At 39.0% G+C, this 25,028-nt stretch overlaps 1 protein-coding gene across 1 annotated transcript in view; it reads left to right on the top strand.

Annotated features, from left to right (window-relative positions):
• LOC307228881 (VPS10 domain-containing receptor SorCS3-like) overlaps positions 1-24,141 on the top strand; it is a gene marked incomplete at its 3' end in the record, with an annotated part of 115,434 nt that extends 91,293 nt beyond the window's left edge. Inside the window, exons 20-25 of the mRNA XM_079998716.1 lie at positions 158-270; positions 6,507-6,638; positions 7,816-7,915; positions 19,134-19,239; positions 20,159-20,319; positions 24,083-24,141. Coding sequence (XP_079854842.1) covers positions 158-270; positions 6,507-6,638; positions 7,816-7,915; positions 19,134-19,239; positions 20,159-20,319; positions 24,083-24,141 — 671 coding nt within the window. The remainder of the gene's footprint in view (positions 1-157; positions 271-6,506; positions 6,639-7,815; positions 7,916-19,133; positions 19,240-20,158; positions 20,320-24,082) is intronic.
• Between the last annotated feature and the right edge of the window lie 887 nt (positions 24,142-25,028).

The raw sequence follows: 25,028 nt of genomic DNA, 5'->3' as shown, positions 1-25,028 counted from the left end.
GCCTCGATCGGACGCGGACGGTAATTCTGCACCGCAGAGCAGGTTGTTGTTGCCGTGTGTCGGATTTGGTGTAAAGCCGTTTAACTGAATTAATGGGAGAGATTTGATTCTTTCTTTCTTTCTTTCTTTCTTTCTTTCTTTCCTCTCTCCTTGGCAGAATTCTTCAAATCGCTCCTTCTGTCGTTCTCTCCGAACTTGGACGAGTTGAACCCAGACATCCCAGAGTGGAGGCAGGACGTGGGCCGGGTGATCAAGAAGGCTCTGCTCCAGGTCAGTCTGGACCCTGCTCCCACCTCCTTCCACCTCTTTCTCTCTCTCTCTCTCTCTCTCTCTCTTCTCTTTATTGCTTTCCCTCACTCTGTCTCCTCCTTCCTATTTTGGATGGATAGATGGATAGATAGATAGATAGATAGTTGGGATAGATAGATAGATAGATAGATGGATGGATAGATAGATAAATTTATATGTGGATGGATGATCGATAGGTATATAGCTAGGTAGGTAGATGGACGGATGGATGGATGGATGGAAAGGTACAGTCGATAATTGATGGGCAGATGCATATTTTCTTCTTTCTGCTGCTGAAGGCATAATTACATCTTCATAATTTGTAATGTTGATTAACTCGTCCTTCAAATTAGCACAATATAGACAGGATGGTATATTGATAATGTATTGATAAGTGACTAGTAACATAGAGACACAATCAAACCACAAGTCAAAGTTCCATATATCAAATCAAAACACAAGGCCATCTGTCTGTAAATGCAGTGACCAGTAATCACGATAGTATTCAATCAGTTCTACTTCAGTATGAGAGTTGAATAATGACACTTACTGGAAAGTAAATTATCAAGATGTTTCCACTATGCATGTACATCCCATAATTCCATAGAAAAGTCAAATATGTATTTATTAGTCCATTTATTTCTTATTGCGGGAATCACGAGTCCACTGAAATACAAGTTAATATAGTTATCTATCTCAGTACTCTATAAGGGAAATAAGAACGAATTAACATAATAAATAACAGTAAATTCAATAAAAGAAAACATAATCTTTCTATTTCAGTTTTACACGTAATGGTTCATTAATTGTGCTCACAGTTCATTTCCAACCAGGATTTGGACGTTTGAATTAAAAAAAATGAATTGGACATTAAGAACTATAATACTATAGTGATTATATGGTGGACGAAAACAGAAAATACATATATCAAATGAAACAAAGGAATAAATCATTTTGAATTGAACACAGTTTCATGTCATCAACGCATTGAGGTAAATCTAGAAATGAAAATTTCATGAAAATCTGAGTTAGAGTTTGAATATGGGACCTTTTTTTTTGTTCCGTTCTCCTTGTTGCCTCATCACTCTCTTCCAAGTCAGTTTTAAGATTTTTTTATTTTTATTTCCATGCGTTTATTCCAGGAAACGATCTTTTGAAAAGTGTGGAGTGACTGATGGCAACCGCAGCAGCAGAAAGGCTGAATCTGAAATGGGATTCACACACTGTCACAAAACACAGTCACGGTTAATTTATATTCGTCATTTTTTCAGATGTGGTTCAAATTGAACCACATTCAGATGTTCCTGTTTCACAACCGAGTCATAACTCACAAACCATAAACGAGGATAACATCCGGGCAGGAGGTTTTCATCCTCTGAAGGTGTTTTCACAGCACATTGAGTGGAAAATAATAAAAAATAAAGTCTCCCCATGTGTGGATAACATCCTTTTCTTTTTCCATAAAGGAAAAGGAAATGACATTTTTTGGAGCCTTATGCCAGAACTGGTATGAAGCGATGGAATCCAATTCAATTATTTATATTTTGGATCCTAGAATGCAATGTCCTTAACATGGATAAGAGCAAGGAACAAGATATAAAAAAATAATTAAAAACATATTCAATTAATGATAAAAGTATGTATACATAAATATAATATATATACATATGTAAATTAAATAATACAACATTTTATATCAAAATAATAATGGTTGAAAAAACAAACAGCAACCCAAACACAGGCAATAACAAAATTAACTAAAGGAAAAGACTATTACATTGTTTCCCCCACGTTCTGATCAGGTCTCAATCTATGTCAAAGTTTATATACAAATATACAGTATATATATATATATATATATATATATATATATATATATATATATATATATATCATATATATATCATATATATATATCATATATATATATATATATCATAAAATAATAATCCAAAATCATATATAAAAATAAGAACAAGAAAAACAACCCAAAAATACACATTATAACAACATTAGACATCCTTCTTTGTTGACTTGAGGAAAAAAAATCTTGAAACTGTCGTTGAAATTCCACAGCGTGGTGAGTGAGATAAACCCTTGATAACAGGAACAAACTGAGACCTTCGCTCTGTTCACGACGAAATGCTTTATTTTGCAAAAATGGAGAAAGATGAAATGATACGCTTTCTAAACAGTACACAGCAAAGTTCGTACACTTGTTCTTGTCACCACGCCCCCCGGTCACATGTTCTTTCTGCAATCACTAGCAGTTATAGTCCGAGCGCTTTCAGACGCGTTCACAATTTACGTGCAAGATGACTCTGGCAGATAAGACATGTATATCTGCCATCTGCTTTCCACTCTCATGACTATCCTGTTGTAGTAGATAATCAGTGTCTAAGCGTAGAAAGGGGTTTCCGGAGAGTGGTAAGGAATGGTGTGCGAACACCATGTTGTCTTATGTCTTCACACATCTGAAGAAGAAGGGAAGTGGAAAATAACGAGCTGGAAAGTAACAAGGTCAATAACTCAAAGGATGGGGCGACCCTCCTCTCACCTATTGTGTAATGGGAATCATCCTTTCCCTTCTTGTACTGGGTTACTTTGTGAGCATAGGGACAGTATATGAGCATCAATTGTGGCATATATTTTAATATCACAAAAATTCTCCACAATTGGGCGATCTGTTTTTACTGACCATAAAATAAATACTCAAAACTCAACAACTTGTTTTTTGAGTAAAAGAAGAACAATAATACAGTATATTATTCAAATGTACCCTCTAAATTACACTCTAAAGTGTACATGTGACCCACTGCAGACTTTAGGTACATTGACTTTTTTTTTTCACATCATTTGGAAGTGAAGAATCAGAGCTTCAAAACAATGTCTCACTGGTGCAAAATCAAGCAAATATTTTTAAAGCTATGACTCGTTAATGACAAGGGTGTGGCAAACTGTGATTCTGAGATAATCAACTTTAAAGTTTTCCCCACACACTTGGCTTAATTCAGCAAGAATGGCAGAATTCAGCTCCCAGAATGCAAATGGTTGGAGGACCAACACCGCCTGGCAACTCTACACCCTGCTGATTGGGGCAATCTCGGCATTGTTCTTGTGTTTTAAGGGAATGTTGAACAGCGTCATCGACACACATCTTTTGTTTTTAAAAAGGCTTTCTGTCTATTGTTTTTAAAAAGGCTTTTGTGTCTTTTGTTTTTAAAAAGGCTTTCTGTCTTTTGTTTTTAAAAAAGGCTTATTTAACAGTAATAATATACATGTTCTATAAAAGTGGAATTATTCAGGAGTTTAAAAGTGCCAACAACACAACAAAATGCAGAGTCTATTAATAATATAATATTCTGTATATCAGCCTTCTGTATATCAGGTGTGTCATTTAATATATTAATGCGCGTACGCCAAATATCCTCAAAGTTGTTGGAGTTATTATGTTGGCTAATCCCACCCTACCCCAGCTTAACTCTGAGAGCCTGTTTGGGGCCTCCTTTAATTTTTTTCTTGGGAATCTTGTGCATTACTACTTGTTCATAATCTGCATCACAAACCTCAACGGACGTCATCAACTTCTTCAGTTGTAACAATGCATTACTTCTTCATTGGAATACGACCCCTCCACAATGATGTCTCCATGTGTGTGTAAAAGTAGTATGATTTAAAGGTTTAACTCTATCGAAACGGTTTCACACTGTGACTTCACATCACATGGAATATGGAGGAATGATCTTCACCTGGACTGTCGCTTTAAAGGAAATGATCGATTGGCGTTGTTCAGCACTGTTCATCGTCTCAGTGTGTGAACTGCGTTTCCCAATTTAATCTAACTTGAATATTTAACTCCACGGTTTAACATTTTTCTACTATTTATAAATCAAACTCTCTTTTGAAAATACTTTGAGAGATAAAAATAAAACACAAAGGAGCACAAATCTGGAAAATTCAAATTTTCCTTCTAGAAAGGTTTTTTCAACTTATTTGGCTGCTCCTGGCGATTTTAGAAATGCGCCATATAGCGGGTTTTGCTGAGTTTGGTCACAAATTATCCTAAAATACACTCAAACACTTTTTCATCATTACCTTTTCACACCAACATTAAATTCAGAAAGTGTCCGACATAAGTCATCGTATCACTCTAAATCTGCCTCTCTCTCTCTCTCTCTCTCTCTCTCTCTCTCTCTCTCTCTCTCTCTCTCTCTCTCCTCCCTTCATCCCTCGGTGCAATCAGCATTTTAATCCAACATACACTCAGCGGGACAACTAATGACTGATTGCAATGAGAACAAACATGCTTCACCATATTGATTCTTTTTTTTCCTTCCTACCTGCCCCTTAATCTCCATCCCTCCCTCCACCACTCCCTCCACCCCTCCATCCTCATTGTGAGTCATGCCCTCACTCTCCCTCGTCCCATACTCTTCCACTCAAACAACGATTTCCTCTGCGTGATAATTCATGCACTTTGGTTCAGACACTGCCTTGTCCGTCCAGAGCATAGAGATAAAACATTCAACAAAATAAAATAAAATAAAACACAATACAAACACATCCCAGGCTTTGAAATGGGAAGGTGTGTCTCACTTATCTGGAAGAGTTAAAAGCCTTTCGTGAAAGAAGATGAAATGGACAAAATATGTTTCCTCTGCTGCTTTTTTTTGTACAGAAAAAAATAAATAAATAAGGCCTTCAACAATTCTGTAATGCAGTTTTTTTGCTGGAAACCTTGTTTTTTTCTGTGGTATTTGCTTGGATAATAAACCAATGGAACTTTATTTGTAGCATTCATTAGGATGCAATTAAATTCCCATTAAATATTATAGGTACAAAAATAAATAAAATAGTATCGTATAAATGAATAAATATATATAAAATATAATACAAAATATAATATATAATATATAAAAACAATGCTGTAATAACAGCTGTAAAAGATGAATTATGTTACATTACATTACATTACATTTCACTGCATATATGTATGAAAGTATGTATATGTATGTGATGAATAAACCTCTTGAATCTTGAAATCTTGAACAACCCAAACATAAGGCTAAAAAAAAGAAAAGCTATTTAAGTTACATTTCAACCAATTCAGCTTCCCCACCTTCATAATTTTTTTTGGTGTACTTGTTGTCACAGACTATAATCTTTAAAACCAGTGATTTTAAAGACAATGGTTAGTTCCAGTGGAGTGATTTGATTGGACAGGACACTATCCACACATACCACCGTTCAGTAAAACAGTCGTGTGTTGATCTTTTGATCAATGGGAGTCGACCGTGTGATTGGCGGACGCGATGAAGCTTTTCTCCCAATGCTCCATGAATTGGAAGGATTGTGATGCCAATCACTCGATCTGAAAATAAGTTTTAGGTGTAAAACAATATGTTAAAAAGTCTAAAAAAGGTAAATAACGGATAAAAATGTCACATTACAAAAAGTTGCCAGCTTATTTTGTTTCTTTCCGAGCTTAATTGTGAAGCATGGGGATTTAAAGATCGTTCAGTGGTAGTCCCCAGCTAAAATAAGGGCAAAAATAAATGTTTGCCCCCAAATTTCCCCCAGGGGATTAATAAAGTCTTACCTCATCTTCATGGTATAGTTGATTCAGACAACACACTTCCACGATGAGGGTTAAAGGAAACCATCAATTCACAACAATGATGTTTTTTTTACACGCAATACAGAGAACACTTTTACACAGCATAACAATATAACATTACAAATAATCAATAATAAATAGAAAACAGCTTTGAGCGGAGACGGAGAGAAGGGAGAGAAGGGAGAGAAGGGAGAGAAGGCGCCCTCCTCCCCCTCTCCGATCCTGCTCTGAGGAATCCGTTTCCAAACACAGTAAACACTTATTCTGTTTCAGTTGTCGGATTTTTCAGAAAATACATCATTTCCAATAACATTCTGAATCCCAAACTTAAAAAATATCAACCAATATTCAAAAGTAGTTTTCTGATCCATTCCTTCCTCTGAACAATAGTCTTTGACAATTTATTTGTGGTCTTTAGAAGATAAACACTGACAGATGATGAATCTGCCGAGCGCTCAAGTAATTTTACTTAATAATGGGATATGTTTGGATTCGGCTCTTGGCATCGTCTGATACGGGACCCTGGATCAAGCTCCGAACCGGACGAGATTTCCAAAATTTTACCACCGTGCCCTCATACCAATTCCTAATTTGTCCTCAGGTGTCGGACTTCCCGGAAGAGCAGCTCCTGGTGGCCGTGTTCCCCGGCGTTCCCACCGCCGCAGAGTTCTTCCTGTTACCGCACAAGAACCAATCGCAGCCCAGAAAGAAGAAGGAGGAGGAGCTAGAGCGGGTGAGCAGAAATCACATTAGTAGCATAACAATCAGTACGACGCGGCACTATGTACACGTTTTTTAAGGTGTCCAAAACCATAGTATGGTATGGTATCGAATAGTATGAAGAAATTGTAGTAGGATCACATTCTGCATTTGGCCGAGGTGGAAAATTCAGTGGCGGTGGTTCTAGGCATGGGCACGGGGGGGGCACAGTGCCCCCCCGAATGCTCTGACTGACCCCGTGGATTAAAGAGCGCGGGGTCGAGAGAAAGCAGGAAGTGATGCAGATCACCCCCTTTTTGGTCAAAAACCTTTAATCCTTTTTAATTTTACCTCCACCTCAATTTGTGTGGGTAATCCCCATATATGATATCTTTCTCCGATGCAGGTCCTCGTTTCTCCAAACAAAATACTGTAAATAAAAACAGTGGGTTTTTGTTTTAGAAGTATTTATTTTCCTCTGTTTCCCAATTGAGTTAAAAAAAAACCCTGGTGAGTTCAGTGCCGTGTCAAGCATGGCAACTTCATTATTGGTACAAATTTGGCACAGTTTTGAGCTTTAAAACTGTAGGCACTGCTGGCCTGACAAGCCATTGTACCCCTAAAGGTACCCCAAACACTAAACACTACACAGGCAAGGGAGCTCAAACATTATTGCTAGCACGCTAATTAGTACGACAAGTACTGTCGTGTGTGCTTTTTAAAAATGTCCAAAACTAAAGTGTGCATCAAATAATGTGTGGAATGTACCAGAATGACAACCACTCTCAGAAATGAAGCGCAGAACATCATTGTACCCTTAAGGGTACAACTGCTTGTCGCACCAGCAGTACCCTTCAAGTACCCATCATACCCTTGGTATCATGTTATCTGCTGATCATTTTTTACCTTTGGAGACATATTTGTTCCTCATCATTACAAAAATGGTACAAATTCCAGAAAATACTGAAAAGAGATAATGTAGTATGCTAGACATGTTCAAGTACACTGGACAATAGTACAAATATTATTATGTTGACTGTAGTATGCAATTTCTGGGTACAGCTTTGTTGTTGATTTTTTTTTGCATTGTGAACTAATCTCATCACAATGGATGGATTATGAATTATCTGTCTATTGTATGTACAGAAAAGAAAGATAAATACTTCAACAGGTAATTTAATGTTTTGACTGGATGTTGTGCCTGTTTGCAGGCTACTGAAGTCATGGTCAGCGCCCTGAACCAGAACCTGGTGGAGTTTGAGCTGAAACCAGGCATCAGGGTGATCGTCTACATCACACAGCTAACACTGGGTAAGAAACACTGACAATAATACCTATAAAACACTTATAAAACACTTACAATAACACAAACATACAGCATGGGTCATCTGTTTTGAAAACCTAGACCAGGCGTAGTCCGGGGGCCAAATGTGGCCCTGGCCCTTGGAATACATATGAAGGTTAGCAATGCACCCTGTAGATATCACACACCAATCAGCCAGAACACTGACACCACTGACAAGTGAAGTGATTACATTGATCATCTCATTCCAATGGCACCTGTCAAGGGGTGGTATGTATTAGGCAGCAAGTGAACAGTCAGTTCTTGAAGTTGATGTGTTGGAAGCAGCATAAGGATCTGAGCCACTTTGACAAGGAGCACATTGTGATGCTGGACGACTGGGTCAGAGCATCTCCAGAACCACAGGTCTTGTGGGGTGTTCCTGGTATGCAGTGGTTACTACCTACCAAAAGTGGTCCAAGGAAGGACAACCGGTGAACCGGCGACAGGGTCATGGACGACCAAGGCTCATTGATGCAGGTGGGGAGTGAAGTCTAACCCGTCTGGTTCGATCCCACAGAAGAGCTACTGTAGCACAAAGTGGTGAAAAAGTGAATGCTGCTGTGATAGAAAGGTGTCAGAACACACAGTGCATCACAGCTTGCTGCCTATGGGACTGTGTAGCTGCAGACCGGTCAGAGTTCCTATGCTGACCGCTGTCCACCGCTAAAGGTATCTACAATGGGTATGTGAGCGTCAGATCTGGACTATGGCGCAAGGTGAGAAGGTGGCCTGGTTTGATGAATCATGTTTAATTTACATCATGTGGATGGCTGTGTGCGTGTGGGTTGTTTACCTGGGGAAGAGATGGCACCAGGATGCGCTATGGGAAGAAGGCAATCCGATGGAGTGTTCTGCTGGGAAACCTTTGGTCCTGCCAATTGTGTGGAAGTTACCTTGACACCTACCATCTATTTAAACATTGTTGCAGAGCAAATACACCCCTTCATGTCAACCGTATTCCCTGATGGCAGTGGCCTCTTTCAGCAGGATAATACGCCCTGACGCACTGCAAAAATTCTTCAGGAATCGTCTGGGGAACATGACGAAGAGTTTGCTCGCTTTGGATCGCGCAGCGAGAGGGGCCAAAATGAGCGCGTCGCCCCGGGTGTCCTGTTCACATCAGAGCCGATCGGAGGCGGAGCCGATTAAAACCCGTGTCTATTGCCGGGTCATTTGTCCAGGGATCGAGATCCTGGGTTTTTCCTTTCCCACTGGTGATGAATGCAGATTGTTAGCGGGTGTTACTGGGTTTTTGCTGCAGTGGGAGAGAGGTATTACAGGACTTGATCTGCTGCAAACGTCTTGGTGCCAGATACCACAGGACACCCGATGGAGTCCAAGCCTCGATGGGTCACAGCTGTTTTGGCAGCATGGGGGGAGCTACACAATATTAGGCAGGCAGTTTTAATGTTGTGGCTGATCAGTGTAAATACAAAGTAATAAAACAAAACAAACATGCAGTATTTATATAATAATATATAACTTATATCCTATAACATCTTGGGGGAACTAATGAAGATATTTTGAAGGATGCATTTATTTTTTTTATTGCTGTTTTACAATGCTGTTTCAACACATGAAATGTTCTGCTTAATTCCAAAAAAATCTAGCCCCCAAAACAATATAGTTGACTAGCCCCTCCCCTGACATGGATGGTGTTTTCAGAAAATGGACTTACTGACGCATCATTGTCCTGACCATATGTCTACACTCAGATGTTTTGGATACATATACATCTACATATTTTAAAGTCTCTGTGCCGTGGGGATGATGGGGGGTGAAACTCCTTGAGTGGAATCTTTCATGTCGACCATCAGGAGCCAAACATCTGTTCCAGGCCTTTCCCAGCCACCCAAGCACAACACAAGCAATTACCTTGATTATTTAGTCCTTGAGAGAAGAGAGAGGAGCCCAAAAACCCATTCAGGATTCACAAGTCTGTTTACAGAGAGATAGACGCTGTGATTAAAGGTGACCAAACGAGTCGTCTGACACGGGGTTTAGTTTACTGTATCTTTACCGTTACGCTCCGTGGTGTAGTGGTGCCTGGAGAAATGTTTTTTTTTTTTTTCCTGTACTGTACTGTTTTGTACAAATTTTTGCCTAAAAAAATTTTTTTAAGGGGCCTGTCCAGCAAAGGCTAAACACCCATGTAACACCCTTATAAACAGTGACATGGGTTAGGGTTAAGGTTAGGGTTAGGTAAGACTATTGCGTATTTAGTTCACCCAAAAATTGGCCAGTAGTATTCCAAAGCTGTCGTTTAAATTCTGCTGATTGACTTCAGGGAGTAAGAATTATAATGGAATTTACATTAGCCACAGAAGAGCAGTCAATCAATACTGACCCATAGACTGCAGGGTAGGACAACTACATAATTAGCCACTGTTTATGTGAAGATAATCTCTTTAGTGGGTGTTTATAAGGATGCACGCAGAAAGGTATCCTCTTAACGTATTCTTTGAGGGGTGCTGCCGAATATTCATGCACGTGCAGGGCAGCATCAATACACACACTTACATATTAACTCCTAAAGTCGAAAAACTGTCCATCCAAAGTTACAAACAACATCCAGCAACAAAATGCACTAACATGCCGTGAGCACTCAGTCTGGGTAGGCAGCAAAAAATAATAATTATAAAATATAAAATGTGAATTATATATAATACATATACAATATATATAATAGATTTATTTAGTTATGTAGCATCATTGTCCAACTGCTCGCAATTCTTCATTTTTATTCATCCAAACAATCCTCATCAATACACAGACTTCATCCACAGTGGAAGTCAAACGCCTGCGTCGGCACCAATAATAAACACAACAATGCAAACTTGACCGAAGACCAGTAGTACTCTGGTGTAGAGGTCTTCCCGGATCAACCAGCTTTCGATCACCAGAACCTGACCTGGGACTCGCACCCGGTTGGGGTTCACGGAATATCACCATCGCACATGTATTAGGTTAGTTCTGTAATTTATAGGGCAAAAAGAGTAGAGGTATTAATAAATATTTGAATGGTTGGTTCTAATCTGATCTTAGGACAAATGTCCTGGGTTCAAACGAAATCGGGTCAGAATTTTGGGACCCGTGAAAACCTCTAGTTTGGTGTTGGCGCACCAATAATTACCACAACAATGCAGTGTGTAGTCACTCACAGCAGCCAATCCCTCTTGGTGTTCCACTCCCAGGGAAAACTTCTGCCCCTTCATTTGGTGAAGATTTACAAGCCCAAGTGTCTCCCATCACCTCAAAGCACTAGATCTTTTTATTCAAATTAAAGCCTTGCAAAGTTTAGAAGACACTAAATGCTGCCATCGTGTCGGCGAGCGCTAACATTCTGAGTTGATGTGATGACGTCTAGTGAGGTGGACGCGCTTGTTTAATCCACAAAGCACATACGTAAGAAATTATCCGTAGTCTCCATTCATAATGTACATTTAGACAGAAAGGCAGTGCAGCCCCGTGCCTTTCCACGTAGAGGTTGAACGGACTGCACATGTGCCCTGTAACACAACTGCCAACTGTCCCAACTGTGGGACACAGCGCTCCACACAGCAAAGCTCATTTTGCTCCAGACAGCGCTCCAAGTGCGAGCAGGAAGCTTAAGGAGCATCCAGAAATGAGGGGTGCTGCGGCCCTTTCAGCGCCCCACTTCCTGTGCCCATGGGAACATGTGCTCAGACTGTCTCTCAGTAACTTGCAACTTGCAGGACACTACAGAATGATGCACATCAGAGGGGATTTAGAAAACGCAATACAGACTGAAAAATAAGTAGGTATACACCATATACCTGCATATACCCTACACTACACCAGTGGTTACGCGTGCTAAAACAAGTTTGATTTGACTAGAACACTTAGGGCTTATGCCAAAATGCAATTATAAGGAAACCAATGGTATTATGATATTTCAGAAAAAAAGTTGTTTAGAAAAAGTTGTTCTGCACTTTGGCGGCTTCCATTAAATAAAACAATTCCAAGGGGGGAAATGGCCGCAGTGTGCCGGACTGCGGGTCGACAAGGGGTCGTTCTTCATACTTCACCTCCCCCTAAAAAAGGTCCACAAAGCCCTGGGGCTGTTGGAGAAATGTCACCAGCGTCACTGGGCTCCAGTTCTTAACTCTGCGTTAACTGGGAAATGTTGGTTTCATTGATACACATGAAGACTTTTATATTATTATTATTATTGTTATTGTTGTTATTATTATTATTATTATTATTATTATTATTATTATTATTATTATTATTATTATTATTATTATTATCATTATTGTTAAACACTTTTTAAAATAAATTGACATAGTGCTGCATAAAAGAATACAAGCTAGAAAGAGTAAAGATGCATGTAATAAATATAAAATATGCAGATAGGTAAATAACTGTAAAACCAGAAATGTAATTAAAATAGAATATATAACACAACATATAAGAAAACAATCTATAAATAAAAGTATATTAATAAGGTGCATTTAAGAAGAGCTTTAAAAGCAGCCTTGATTTAATCAATAACAATATTTTAACAAATGCTGTAAAATAAAGTATAATGTTTAAAAACCTTATTAAATATTATACACATATAATATATATATTTTTTTTAATAATTATTTTTATTGTTATTATTATTATTATTATTATTATTATTATTATTATTATTATTATTATTAGAACTGGGGATTTTCAGACTTCTTGTGGTGCAAGTTTTATCCACAGGGATTTACACTTGGAGCAGGAATTAGTGAAAAACCGTTGCAAATTTACCAGAAGTTGAAGAATTTTTGGCGTACCTTGATTAGCTTATCATGACCAATGTTATCAGTCCAGTTTCTGTCTCTGGGTGGTCATTCGTATTCAGAGAGTTGCACTGTGTAAACCGTGTAGTGGTTGCTCCATGAGAAGAGCAACCAGGAGAAGACAGACCGGGAAGCCGATGCCGCCTTCAGTGTAAACTCGGAAAATTGTAACTTGAGTTGCATTTCAGAGAACCTGGAAAACTGTAATAGGTACCTGACACAACTAAATTGGATCCTGTGTATTGCTGCCTGCAGCTATATTTAGGAGTCCAGCAAAATTTTTCGGCGCTAAAACTATCTGGAACAGAACAATGGCAGAAGCTGCGGACACGATTGATGTCTCGTTTAAATCTGTAGGTCGCAAACATGTCGTGGTTCAAGTTTTATCCAAATAGATCCACATACGGAGCAGAAATTAGTGAAAAGCCGACCACATTTGACCCCAAGTATCCAGGTGGTATTGGATCACCGACATGTCAAACTATATCAACATATCTGGAACAGGACTAAAACTATCTTAACAGAACAACAGCTGAAACTACGAACATGGTTGACATTTAGTTTGAACTGGTACGTCACAAACAACTCATGGTTCACATTTCATCCAAATCAATGAACATACGGAGCGTAAATTTGTGAAAAACCAACCAGACAAAATTGACAATTATTGTCTAAGACAATATTGTCTTAGACAATATTGTCTTATTGTCTAAGAAAATTGTTGTTTTGTCTGGTTGGAAGCAGTTGTCCAAAAATGCAGCCCTCAAGGTCAGTCACAATATTCAAAAAGAAAATAATAAAGAAAAATACTGCAAAAAAACTTTTAAAACAGATGTTGAAATTATATCTATGAATAAAGTTAATGTTAATGTAAAGTGTTAATTCGCCATAGGTGTCAGTGTTAAAGGGCTTATTTCATCAGGATTATTCACAGTTTGGAGACTCGCTTCACAAGCAGTGTGAAGCTATCAGTTTAACAGAAGTTCTTAAAAACATACCCAGAATGTTTGTACATGGGCAGAAAATGACCTAGATGATGTTTTGATTAAAATAAACTCTTTACCAGGATATGAAAAAGTGTGGTAGAACAAATAGCTATATTGCAGGAAGAGATTATATTGCAAACACGGAATTGCCAAAAGGACAAACTATGTTTAATACAACATTCCAAATGATGTAACGTATGCTGATATGCTATGACGTTTATTGGTGCATTGGTGTAGCTCACTATGACTCTGTGTTGTTTAATATAGCTATGCCAACTGATAGAGGAATTAAGAAATCACTGTTAAATAATAATGATGCATGTTTATTAACTATTTCTGGTAGTACATGTGCAATTATCAAGCAGGGATCGTGGTATCCAACTGTTGAATCATATGCAGAGAACAAAATTGGGCTATATGAGTATGACCCAGTAATTCTGTAGCTTACTACAACAACATTGTAACCGTCTATAGTCATTTCTGTAATTCTAATAATCAATTTAGTCGAAGTCAGTCGATATCTGAAATCACAGCACTACAAACGGATGTTATTGACACACAACGACAACACTGAGTAAGTCAATTCTATGAACCATCCAGTAGCAAAAACATATACAAAACACATCGATTCCGACCCACACAATTGAAAGATACACGTGATAATTCAACTTGTACCAGCAACTTTACCAAAGATGTGCGACAATATAAGAACTCACTTATTTAGTGTCACTTTTGGCCAAACCGATAGTATTTTAGACAATTAAGAAATAGATACCAATAGTAAAGTTACTGAAACTAAATACAGTGTGTTTCATGAAGAACCACAACAAACAAATGATGATTTGAGAACAAATTCATATTTACAACACAAATGTGTTCATACTTCAAATATAGTTGACAGCAATAAAGATTTAACAAATTTTTATTAAACTGATGTAATTATACTCAATGAGTCTGAAAATACAACGTTTTAAATCCTTCCTATGACTATATATCAAAAAAATAACCCCTTGAAATGTAACATCTGTCATTCAAATGATAATTTTAGAATACATAAAGCCATAGTAATGACTCACCCTTGTGATTCAAAATCCACTGTGGCCGATGGTAACTGCTTCTTTAGGGCATTTTCATTTGCAATGAGTGAAAATGAAGGAAGTCACAAAAAGATAAGACTTATGGTGGTGAAACAAATAAAAGAAATCTCCAATGTGTACAGTTATAATTTAAAACATGACTACTTATCTGTTGAAAATAATTTACAATTATCACAAATGAAAAATGTTGGAAGTTGGGCTACTGAAGTTGAAATACAGGCAGCAGCAGACGTACTAGGTGTACATACTGTATATTCACATATACTTATTACAAATGGTTAAAATATTGTACATCAAAGCAACAATTTAAAATAGAGACAGGAATTTACTTAAAACTTATGACTGAATGTCATTATGAAGTTGTTACATGTGTTAAATGTCCAAATTCTGAAGATTGTGCTCATATGTCTAATACATCTAGATAGTATGAAAAGTATAAAGACCATTATGTGATATCAATTCCTGAACCTCCGGAAAAGAAGAAAAAAAAAGGAAAAATACAGATAAACTGATAGACTTGATCAATTTACCAAATGCAATCGAAAAATGGAATGAAAAACAAAGAGAAGGTATAAAAGAAAAGAAGAAGAAAAGAAAAAGAAAAAAAAAGTAACATCTAATTCTAACAACGTAAAAACAAAGACAATCGCGGAACTTTCGTTGGAACCAGAACGTGTCCGAGTTTGATTCACACCGATCTACATTTGTATCAGGAGATATTGATCAACCATTACAAACTCGCCGAAAACTGAAGAACATTGGTGTTACATTGAGAACACAGGCAATTTGTGACACCAAGAACCAATACTATATAAACCCACGGTTCGTCTCTGAGTGGTCGTAAAAACCGAATTAATTGTAACTTGTGCTGCTTTGCACAGAATCTGGAGAACGGTATTGCTGCCTGCGGCTATATTCATTAGAATTATTATTATTACAAGGGGTCCAGCCCTTTCATCCATATCGATCTACACTTGGAGCAGGAATTAGTTAAAAAAAGATTCAATTTTACGTAGGAAGTAAGAGAGTGTTGGTGTTCATTCGGTCGGGTGGTGGAGCGAGGGTGGTTGTGACATCTTCCAATTTGTTATCTACTGTAGGTGAAAATTGTGGCTCTGGACGCGCATTCGCATGGTGCAAGGTGCAAGGTGCGTGGTGTTGGACTCCATCGCTCTGTAGTGGTTGCAAACTGCGCTTGTGCAGATGTCTGTGCATGGCCTCAGCTGCTTGACGCCGGCGGGGCTTTTCGGTTTACATTTGATGTATTTTGCCCTTTTTGTAAATGAACGCATTCTGTTCTGCATCTAACCCGGTGTTAGACGCGGTGTCGCGTCCCTCCTCATTTTGCGGGATGCGAGGAAGTCACAACATGCAAACTGTGGGAGTCCATGATGTGTTTCTTGCACTCGGACGCGTCAGGAAACTGGGACTCGGAACACGTAAATGAATCACATAGAGTCGTCACCGCGTCACCGCGTCGCTCCGTCATCATTGCTCGACACTGCACCAAAAGGTCACCTGTCCGTCACAGCGGCATCAGGGCGCGACACAGCACACGAGGCAATATCAGACACAAACTACCGAAACTCAAGCAGTTTATTAGCTGTCCGAGCAGAAAGGAGAACACAGTGGATCACCGCTGAACGGCCTTTCACAAAGTGGAAAGTGCAGCTCTATTTCCACAGGCAACACCATGCGTTATAACAAGGAGAAGTGCTGGTGTACAGGCAGGCGAGGACGGTTGTTTTAAAGGCATTTCATCCACATGCAGCCGCCAGCAGCTGAACGTAAGAGGGCTTGATTTGAAAAGGGAGACGGTGTTAAATAGTGACGACAGGGAAGAGAATAACGTTGAAAAAAAACCCCATCTTTGAAAGCAATTACATAAATTCATATTAGTCCTTCCATAATAAGTCAATAATAGTCAAAGCCGGATTTACTGCCATTATAACGTAAGATATAATGGCAGTAACATAAGATTGTATTATATAACCATTAAATTGGTTACATGTCATGTTAAATTGAATAAATTGGTAAGACTTCATCTTAAATTATATTTACTTCTCACGCAAGTGTTATATATTCCAGCCAAAGTGTTGTTAATTATATGAAGTCATGTCAAAAAATACCACAGCGTTTCCCATCACAGACAGACGTCGACACAATCGGGTCAAAATCGTGCTGAATTCATGTAATCTGATCCCAGCATTACGTAAACTGGGAAGCCTTTATCACATACCCAACACCACTGAACTGGACCCTGTGTATTTCTGCCTGCAGGTTATTATTACTGTTATTATTATTGTTTATATTTTTTCATTGTTTATATTTATTATTAATATAATTTAAATAGGCACTGTTTCTGCTCGGTACTGTTTCCAATAAATACAGCGGGTTTTTTTTTATGAATTTAGATCGCGCTTAATTGAATGCCGCTGTCATCTTGTTTGGAAGGCGTTGGAAACAATAATTTCACGCTCGCACAACTTTAGACATTTATATTTAAAACAAAAACAAGTTTGTAATACACTTTCTACGAGCAAGACATACATTCATAACCCTTCTGAATGACCTCCGTGTTTGGAGTAATTTACGTTCCAAAAGTAAATCGAAAGTGAATAATAATAATAATAATAATAATAATGATGATGATGATAATAATAATAATAATAATAATAATAATAATAATAATAATGATAATAATAATAATGATAATAATAATAATAGGGACACTTTGAATTCTGTTCATCTATAGAAAGGAACATTTAAACACAAAAGCCAAATCTTGCTATAAAATTGTGTTCGGGGTAGGGAGGGTAGGTAGGGGTCTTCAACATGGGGATTCTCAACATTGGGGTCCGGAGACCCCCGGGGGTTCTCTGGGGGCTTCCAGGGGGTTCCAAGAAAATTGATGCAGAGGTAAACATCAACGTCATTTTACCTTCAAGACGTGGTCACTAGTCACTGTTTTGATCAGGATATACGAATATGGTTGCCCAGTTTCCCCGGGGAAGCAGATCTGGTCGTTCTGGTTGCCAGGCTGACATAAGCGTTTACATACATAACCTCTGCGTGTTGAGAATCTTCCGCGTTATTCTGCTGCATTTGTTTACCCTGTCAAACATTGCGAAACCAGGGAGAATATTGAAATATGGATCATAATGATAAGGGATCATTATCACTCGAGCAATTTAACGTATGGTCAACTTGTGTGATGGTGGGATGAGGTTGCCGTCTTTGAAACCTCTTCTAAAAGTCAGCGTCAGCCTGACACCTCCTCAGTCATTACTTAATAATGTACCCTAGAGCAGTGTTTTTCAACCGCTGTACCGTGTCGAAATGTCTTAAATTCCACTTAAAAGACGTCCACAACGGAAAGTAGCTCCTGGGTTGCAAGATCTAAATTGCAAGGCTTCACGAATTTATCTGATCTTGAAGATTTTAAGAGAAAATACAGTTTTTCAAAACTCCTTTTTCCATTCTGTGGTGTTGGACATCGAGTTTAATGACAAATTATAGCCCCCTGCTGGTCTGGCGAGCTCATGTGAGTGTTTCAAATGGTTTTTGCATTTTGGTGGGGACAAAGAGATTTTTTTTCAAGGTGTTTTCAGAAATATCCACATTATGTGGGGACCCTTCCACCGGAGTGACTCCAGACTCCCAACGCATGGATTTGTTCATTACGAACGGATCGTTTGCGCGTCGAGCATCACCAACCATTAGTACGTCATCAGCAGAGAAAGGTTTGATGGTTTGTGACGATTTTTGTGGTTAACCCTCTCTCTCTCTCTCTCTGTCCCTCCCCTCCCTATCCCTCTCTCCCTTTCCCTCTCTCTCTCTCTCTCTCTCTCTCCACCCCTCCCCCCACCTCTCTCCCCTTTCTCCCTCCCTCGCTACCTCCCTACTTCTCTCTCCCTCCATCCCTCCCTCACACTGTTTCTCTCATCCCTCCCTCTCCTCCATCTCTCTCCCTCATCCCTCCATCGCTCTATCTCTCTCTTATCCCTCCACCCCCCCTCTCTCTCCCCCTCCTCTCTCTCCTCCCTCCCCTATCTTTCTCTCCCTCATCCCTCCGCCTCTTTCTCCCCCTCCTCTCTCTCCCTCCATCTCTGTCCTCCTCCTCCCACCTCTCTCCTTCTCCTCCTCTCCATTCCTCTCTCCCTCCGCCTCTCTCCACCCCACCCTCCCTCCCCCGTCTCTCTCTCTCCGTACCTCCCTCCCTCCTCTCGCTCCCTCCATCTCTTATCTCCTCCTTCCATCTCTCTCGCTCCCCCGTATCTCTCTCCACCCCCTCCTCCCCCCCAGCCCCCCTGGTGGACTCCAGCCCCAGACACAGCAGCTCTGCCATGCTGATGCTTCTCTCCGTCGTCTTCCTCGGCCTCGCCGTCTTCCTCATCTACAAGTTCAAGAGGTGGGGAACCCGGAAAGCTTCATTGCATTTTCTCATATCATATATCCAGCGTCACTTCCCGCACCAATCAGTGATCGTAAGATGTGAGAAAAAGCGCTAAATGTTTCAACGTGCGAGCGCACCGCTGCCGTGGCTGTTCCTCGCTGAATAATTAATTCCTACTCAGAGTTCTCTTCTAAATGTCTCTGGGAAATGGAAAAAGGTGCCATTAATTATAGATAATGGGGATATTTTCCATTAGTCTAAAGATGATACGTTTCTTACGGTTGAATAACAAACATAACTTACAGTATACAGTATACAGTATATTGTATATATATTGAATTTGTTGGATTGAACGCGTACAACATGTATTTTGAGGTTTCATGCATAGATGTACCGTGGGAAAATAAACAGGGTTATTTTGTAATGTTTTTGTTTCTTTTCTTCTATAAAACCCCAATATGTATATATTGGGGTTTTATAGTAATATATGTCATTTTTGTGGTGTTTATTTAAAAAATAGGCAGTTAAGCTGATGAGTGCTTCCATATTCTAGATGTACTAGTAGCTTTGGCACAGACATAACTTGGAAAATAATTATCTTTTGGTCATTTTTTTGTTTCTTCTCTGATCAAAGAAAACTTATAACTAATATATATGGACACACACACACACACACACACACACACACACACAGTTGAATTAAATGTGTACAACATTTTTTTTTTTTTGTGTTTTAAATTAAAAGATGACATTTTGGAAGTGGAAATAGTGAATTTAAATCATGAACGTCCATGTTCCTGACGTCCAGCAGCTTTAGCACCGACCTACCTAGGTGAAACGAAAGTCACTGGTTTGAGATTTTGGTTTTGAAAATTGTTGGTGATGTTGGGCAAACAGAAAGCTCAAAATGTTGTTCCATCTCTGGCCCCGCCAGAAAAATCCCATGGATCAACATCTACGCGGAGGTGAACCAGGAGAAGGAGCAGGAGATGATCGGCTCGGTGGGCCCCGGCGATGGCACGCCCAAAATCACCATGAGCGACTTCTCTGCCTCCAAGGAGCTGATGGAGAAGGAGCTGGACGCCAGGATCAAAAGTGAGTTGGAACCCCAAAATATCCAATAATGTCAAAGAGGCGCCCGTCGCACAAAATCAGAAATATGGAGGTGTACAGCGGCCGTTTCCATGGTTTCAATGACTGCCACCAAGTACTTGCTCGGGCGGGGCCTCAAAGAGTGACTGAAAATGTCCCCGTTAGAGAAATGCAGGATTTAGAAGTAAAGAGCATTCACACAAAAAAATGAATCCAGTTCTTCCAAAATAACAAAGAACAACGGAGAAAATGTGTGTGACACGTTTTAGTTGCATTCAAGTAGGAAACTGACAAAAAACGATAAATGTCCAATAAAATCAGCGTCCGTGTGGTTCTAGTTGCCAGTGGAGACAGTCCCAGTCACCGTGACCATGATCCGTGAACCATCTCTCCGTTTTGTTGCCGTTATAGTGTTTAGGACACTAGCGGAAATAATAAAATCTAAATCTAAAATAAAAAACACAGGAACACCGTCAAGGCGCTTTCTGGAGGAAAAACACTCACAGCACTGCGCCTGGTACAAGTTGGAAGAAAAGGAAATTCACTTTATCTAAATAAAGTCTCAAGTAGCCATGCGGTTTGTTGGTCCTCCAAACCATTTACATTCTGGGAGCGGGCGGAATGAAGCCAAGTGTGGGGAAAACTTTGAAGGTGATTATCTCAGAACCACAGTTTGCCACACCCGTGTCATTAAAAAGTCATAGCTTTAAAAATATTTGCTTGATTTACACATGTGACACCTTGTTTTGAAGCTCTGATTCTTCACTTTCAAATGTTGCGGGGAAAAAAGGCAAAAGCCACCAAATGAACCTAAAGTCTGTGGTGGGTCACATATTTCAGGATGAAAAGTTTGTGAAATTATTTCAACTTGACGTGACCACACGTGGGCAAATCCTGTGGAAGGATTAATATCATTAAAAAGTCAATTCCTCATTCTGGTGTTCCTACATTGAATGAGTTTTGCAGGGTTTTTTTGATCACCTATTATACCTAGATACTGTGTCAATAAAGATTAATAATTCATTTTATTTAATATGTAGATTATATAGCACATGAACAAAAGAATTATGGAAAATATATTTTTTGTTCATCTATTAATATATTATAAAAATTGTATGTAAATATTTAAAATAAACAGGATAGTGTGAAACAACAGTCAGCCACTCAGTTTAATTGTGCAATACACTAAATGACCCCAGGTCTAAAAGAGTCAATCCCAACTGGCCCTATGTAGGCCGTGATGTGCAGCCTTCAGAAAAAGGAAGATTCTTGCATTTTAATGACAGTTTACATTTAACCACTACAATTTTATACTCAAAAAAACAACAGAAAAAGGTTTTAATTAACTTTCACTGGCGTTGGAAACCAAAGTTGGGTATAGTATATCATATCATATATATCATGTATAATATACAGTATATACAGTATATCACATATATCATGTATATGATATATATAATGTAGATCATGTATATCATGTATAGCATGTTTATAATCTAAATCATGTATATCATATACTGTATATCATGTATATCATATATAATGTGTATCATGTATATCATCTCTTTCATGTATATCATGAATATTATGTATATCATCAAAATCATGTATATCATATATATCATTATCTCATATACTGTATTTCCTCAAATTGCGACCAGGGCCTTTATTTACCTCAACAGCAGAGGGTACCAGGCTTAGAGGCAGGTTCTTATATTCCCTGTTGATTTAGGCTGAAGCCTCCTTGTTTTCTGCTCCCGTTGCCCTGTTAAACCTCTGTTACTGAATGACGCTGTTAATACCAACACTTCCCAGATCCCTTTAAAATTAAAACCATAGGACATACCATATGCAACAAGATATAATATACTTTAGATTATAGTTTTATTGATTTGTTTCAGCCCTTGAGCCGTTTATCAGCCCCACCGACACCTCCCGTCCGAGCAGGAGCCCAGCGGGGCTTAGCGCACCCGCCCAAACCCCGCTCCTCCACCCGGGCCAAGAGCACTTCACTGCGGATCCATTCATCCATCAATCACATCCTATCTGATCGATAAGTTCAATTAATACGTTTCTTTCTAAGAGCCGTCCAGACGGATCTGGGAACCGAGCCGTCGCCACAGCCAGCAGCCTCCCGGCACGCCTCACACCTCCACCCGGCACCTCACACCTCCACTCGGCTGGAAAGTGATAAAACCCTGTTAGAAGGACAATAATACAGATCATATAAATAGTATTAATAATATGAATCCAGTCCGGGAGATGAAGCACTGCACAGGGCGGTCGGTCCGAGGCTCACCCTGTACCGACCAAAACAGCACCGACACCTGGGATTCAACCCGACCGTTAAACTAAGATGCACTGTAAAATTAGACGTTTTCTATCTAATTTTATTTTACATTAAATAATAGTGATGTATCGCAAGTAATTTGATAGCAATGCTTTATGTATGGAAAACTCTCCATGTCGTGATACTATCGTATCCTTGGTCCCCCCCCCCCCCCCGGGTCTGTATGTGAGGCAGGCTTTTATTCGTCCGTGTCGACCACGCCCCCGGCATTTATTAGAGGCCCGGCTTTTATTTGACGACCAGTTTACATTTGAGGAAAGACGGCATATCAGCATCATGCATATCATGTACATCAGAGGAAGAGCCCGCAGGAGCCATCTTTCTGCAGGGGGGTGGAACGGGTTTTATTTTATTTCAGATTCCAACCTTCAAAGTGAATCACAGTCAGGGAGGCGTATCTCATCAACCATCACATGTACCGCCGCATGCCTGTTCACGATTTAAGACTTTCTCAGACACTTTAATGGCACAGTTTAACAAAATGTCAGTGACTTAGTCCTGTCTTCCACGTTGGAAGATAAAAGTGCCAGTAAAATTCAAACGCGGGGGAAAGACACTCTTTGTGACTCATTCGTGACCCCACCACTGCTGGCTCGCTGTTCGCTGTTTATTCAAAGTTATAAATATAACACGTGTCGCGTGTCCAAATTGCACCAAATTCAACACTGCACGTCCTTGGGTCCCCAGCGATGCAACCGCCGAGTGTGAAGTCGATCGGATGAACGGTTGTTGAGTTAATGGAAGGACGGACAGACGGACAGACAGACGGACAGACAGACAGACAGACAGAGATACCTTCCATTAAAGTTAGAAGATAGTTGTATTATGACATATATTACATGTTGTACTGTGGACATGTGCCACCTGCCAGATCAAGGTGACTGTGTCACGTGTGAATATCAACAAAATTAATATTTAATGCAAATGAATGAATATGTATGGATCGCAAATCCCATATTTCAAATATTATCAAGTTGGAAATTGGTCTTCCAACAGTAATACATTATAGATATGGTCTGGATATGTCATGGGTATACAGTATATAAACAGTATATATATATATATATATATATATATATATATATCTACTGTATATATATATATATAGATAGATAGATAGATAGATAGATAGATAGATAGAACTGCCTATCTATTGATCCATATCAACTGTACTTTTTTACCAACTGTCTGTAGTTTTTTGTTTTTTTTTCAAAATGAGCTGCACTCGTAGATCTTCATCCTTCCCCGCGTTCCTCCATACGCCTCATACAGCAGCTGCACGAGGAGGAAGGAGGGATCAGAAAAGAAAAAGATAAAGAACAGGAGAAAAGAGAGATTAGCAAAGCTCCACGTCTACCCTCATGCTCTCTTCCCTCTCTTTCTTCCTCCTCCTCCTCTTCTTCATCCTCCGTCCAGGGGGAGTTGGAAACGCCTGCGAGAGCACGAGGGAGATTCCAAACTGCACAAGTGTCTAGACGACGGTTTGTTCATGTGCAGAACGACAAGATCGCTCTCTCTCTCTCTCTCTCTCCCTCTCCCTCTCTCTCTCTCTCTCTCTCTCTTTCCGTTTTGTAACTCTCCAATACGATGGTTGTTAATAGTTTTCTAAGGGACCTCATTTCTACAGGTTTGCATGGGTGTCCAGGGCGGCGTGCGTATAAATATATATGAACATATATATTTAAACATCCATTCAACCAGACCCATTGTAATTAAACTGCAAAACTTAGATGAAGTTTTGTGTATAAGCTCCAGAAAAAAATAACATTATTTGGCAAAAAAAAAAAGGAAAAAATAACTGAATATTTTTGTTTCTTGAGATCTATTATTTTCTTTTTTTTCATGTCGGGAAAACAAACAATGATTATTATTATTATTATTATTATTATTATTATTATTATTATTATTATTATTATTATTATTATTCAGACAGTTGATGTGGAGATTGTTTCTGCCTCTATATAATAGACCGTTCTGTCTTTAAAGTCTTTAAATGAATAAAACATGGAATATTATTGAAATGTACCATATTATCCTCCGTTCTGTTCTCTGTATGTATATATATATATTCCATTGAAACTTCACGTTAATCGCGGAATCGATGAGAATTTGGAAAAGTTAATTAAGCTGACGACACCTTGAACTTGTTTTTTTTGGAGAAAAGTCTTTGAATCGCGCATGCTCTTCTCAAGGTTGCTGTAAATAAGAGAGTGAGTTGTAAATAGTCATTTTTTAAATCATCCATCCCCGGGGGGCGATAAATCGACTTTTGCATAGACGTATTCTAGTTTATTACAGTTTATTTTCTTTTATTTGGGTTTTAGTCTTCGCCAATGTAAGTGTTGTACATGGTCGTGTCTGT

This window comes from Zeus faber (assembly GCF_960531495.2).
Source record: "Zeus faber genome assembly, chromosome: 4".
Classification (NCBI taxonomy): domain Eukaryota; kingdom Metazoa; phylum Chordata; class Actinopteri; order Zeiformes; family Zeidae; genus Zeus; species Zeus faber.
This window is presented reverse-complemented; position numbering and strand designations above follow the sequence as displayed.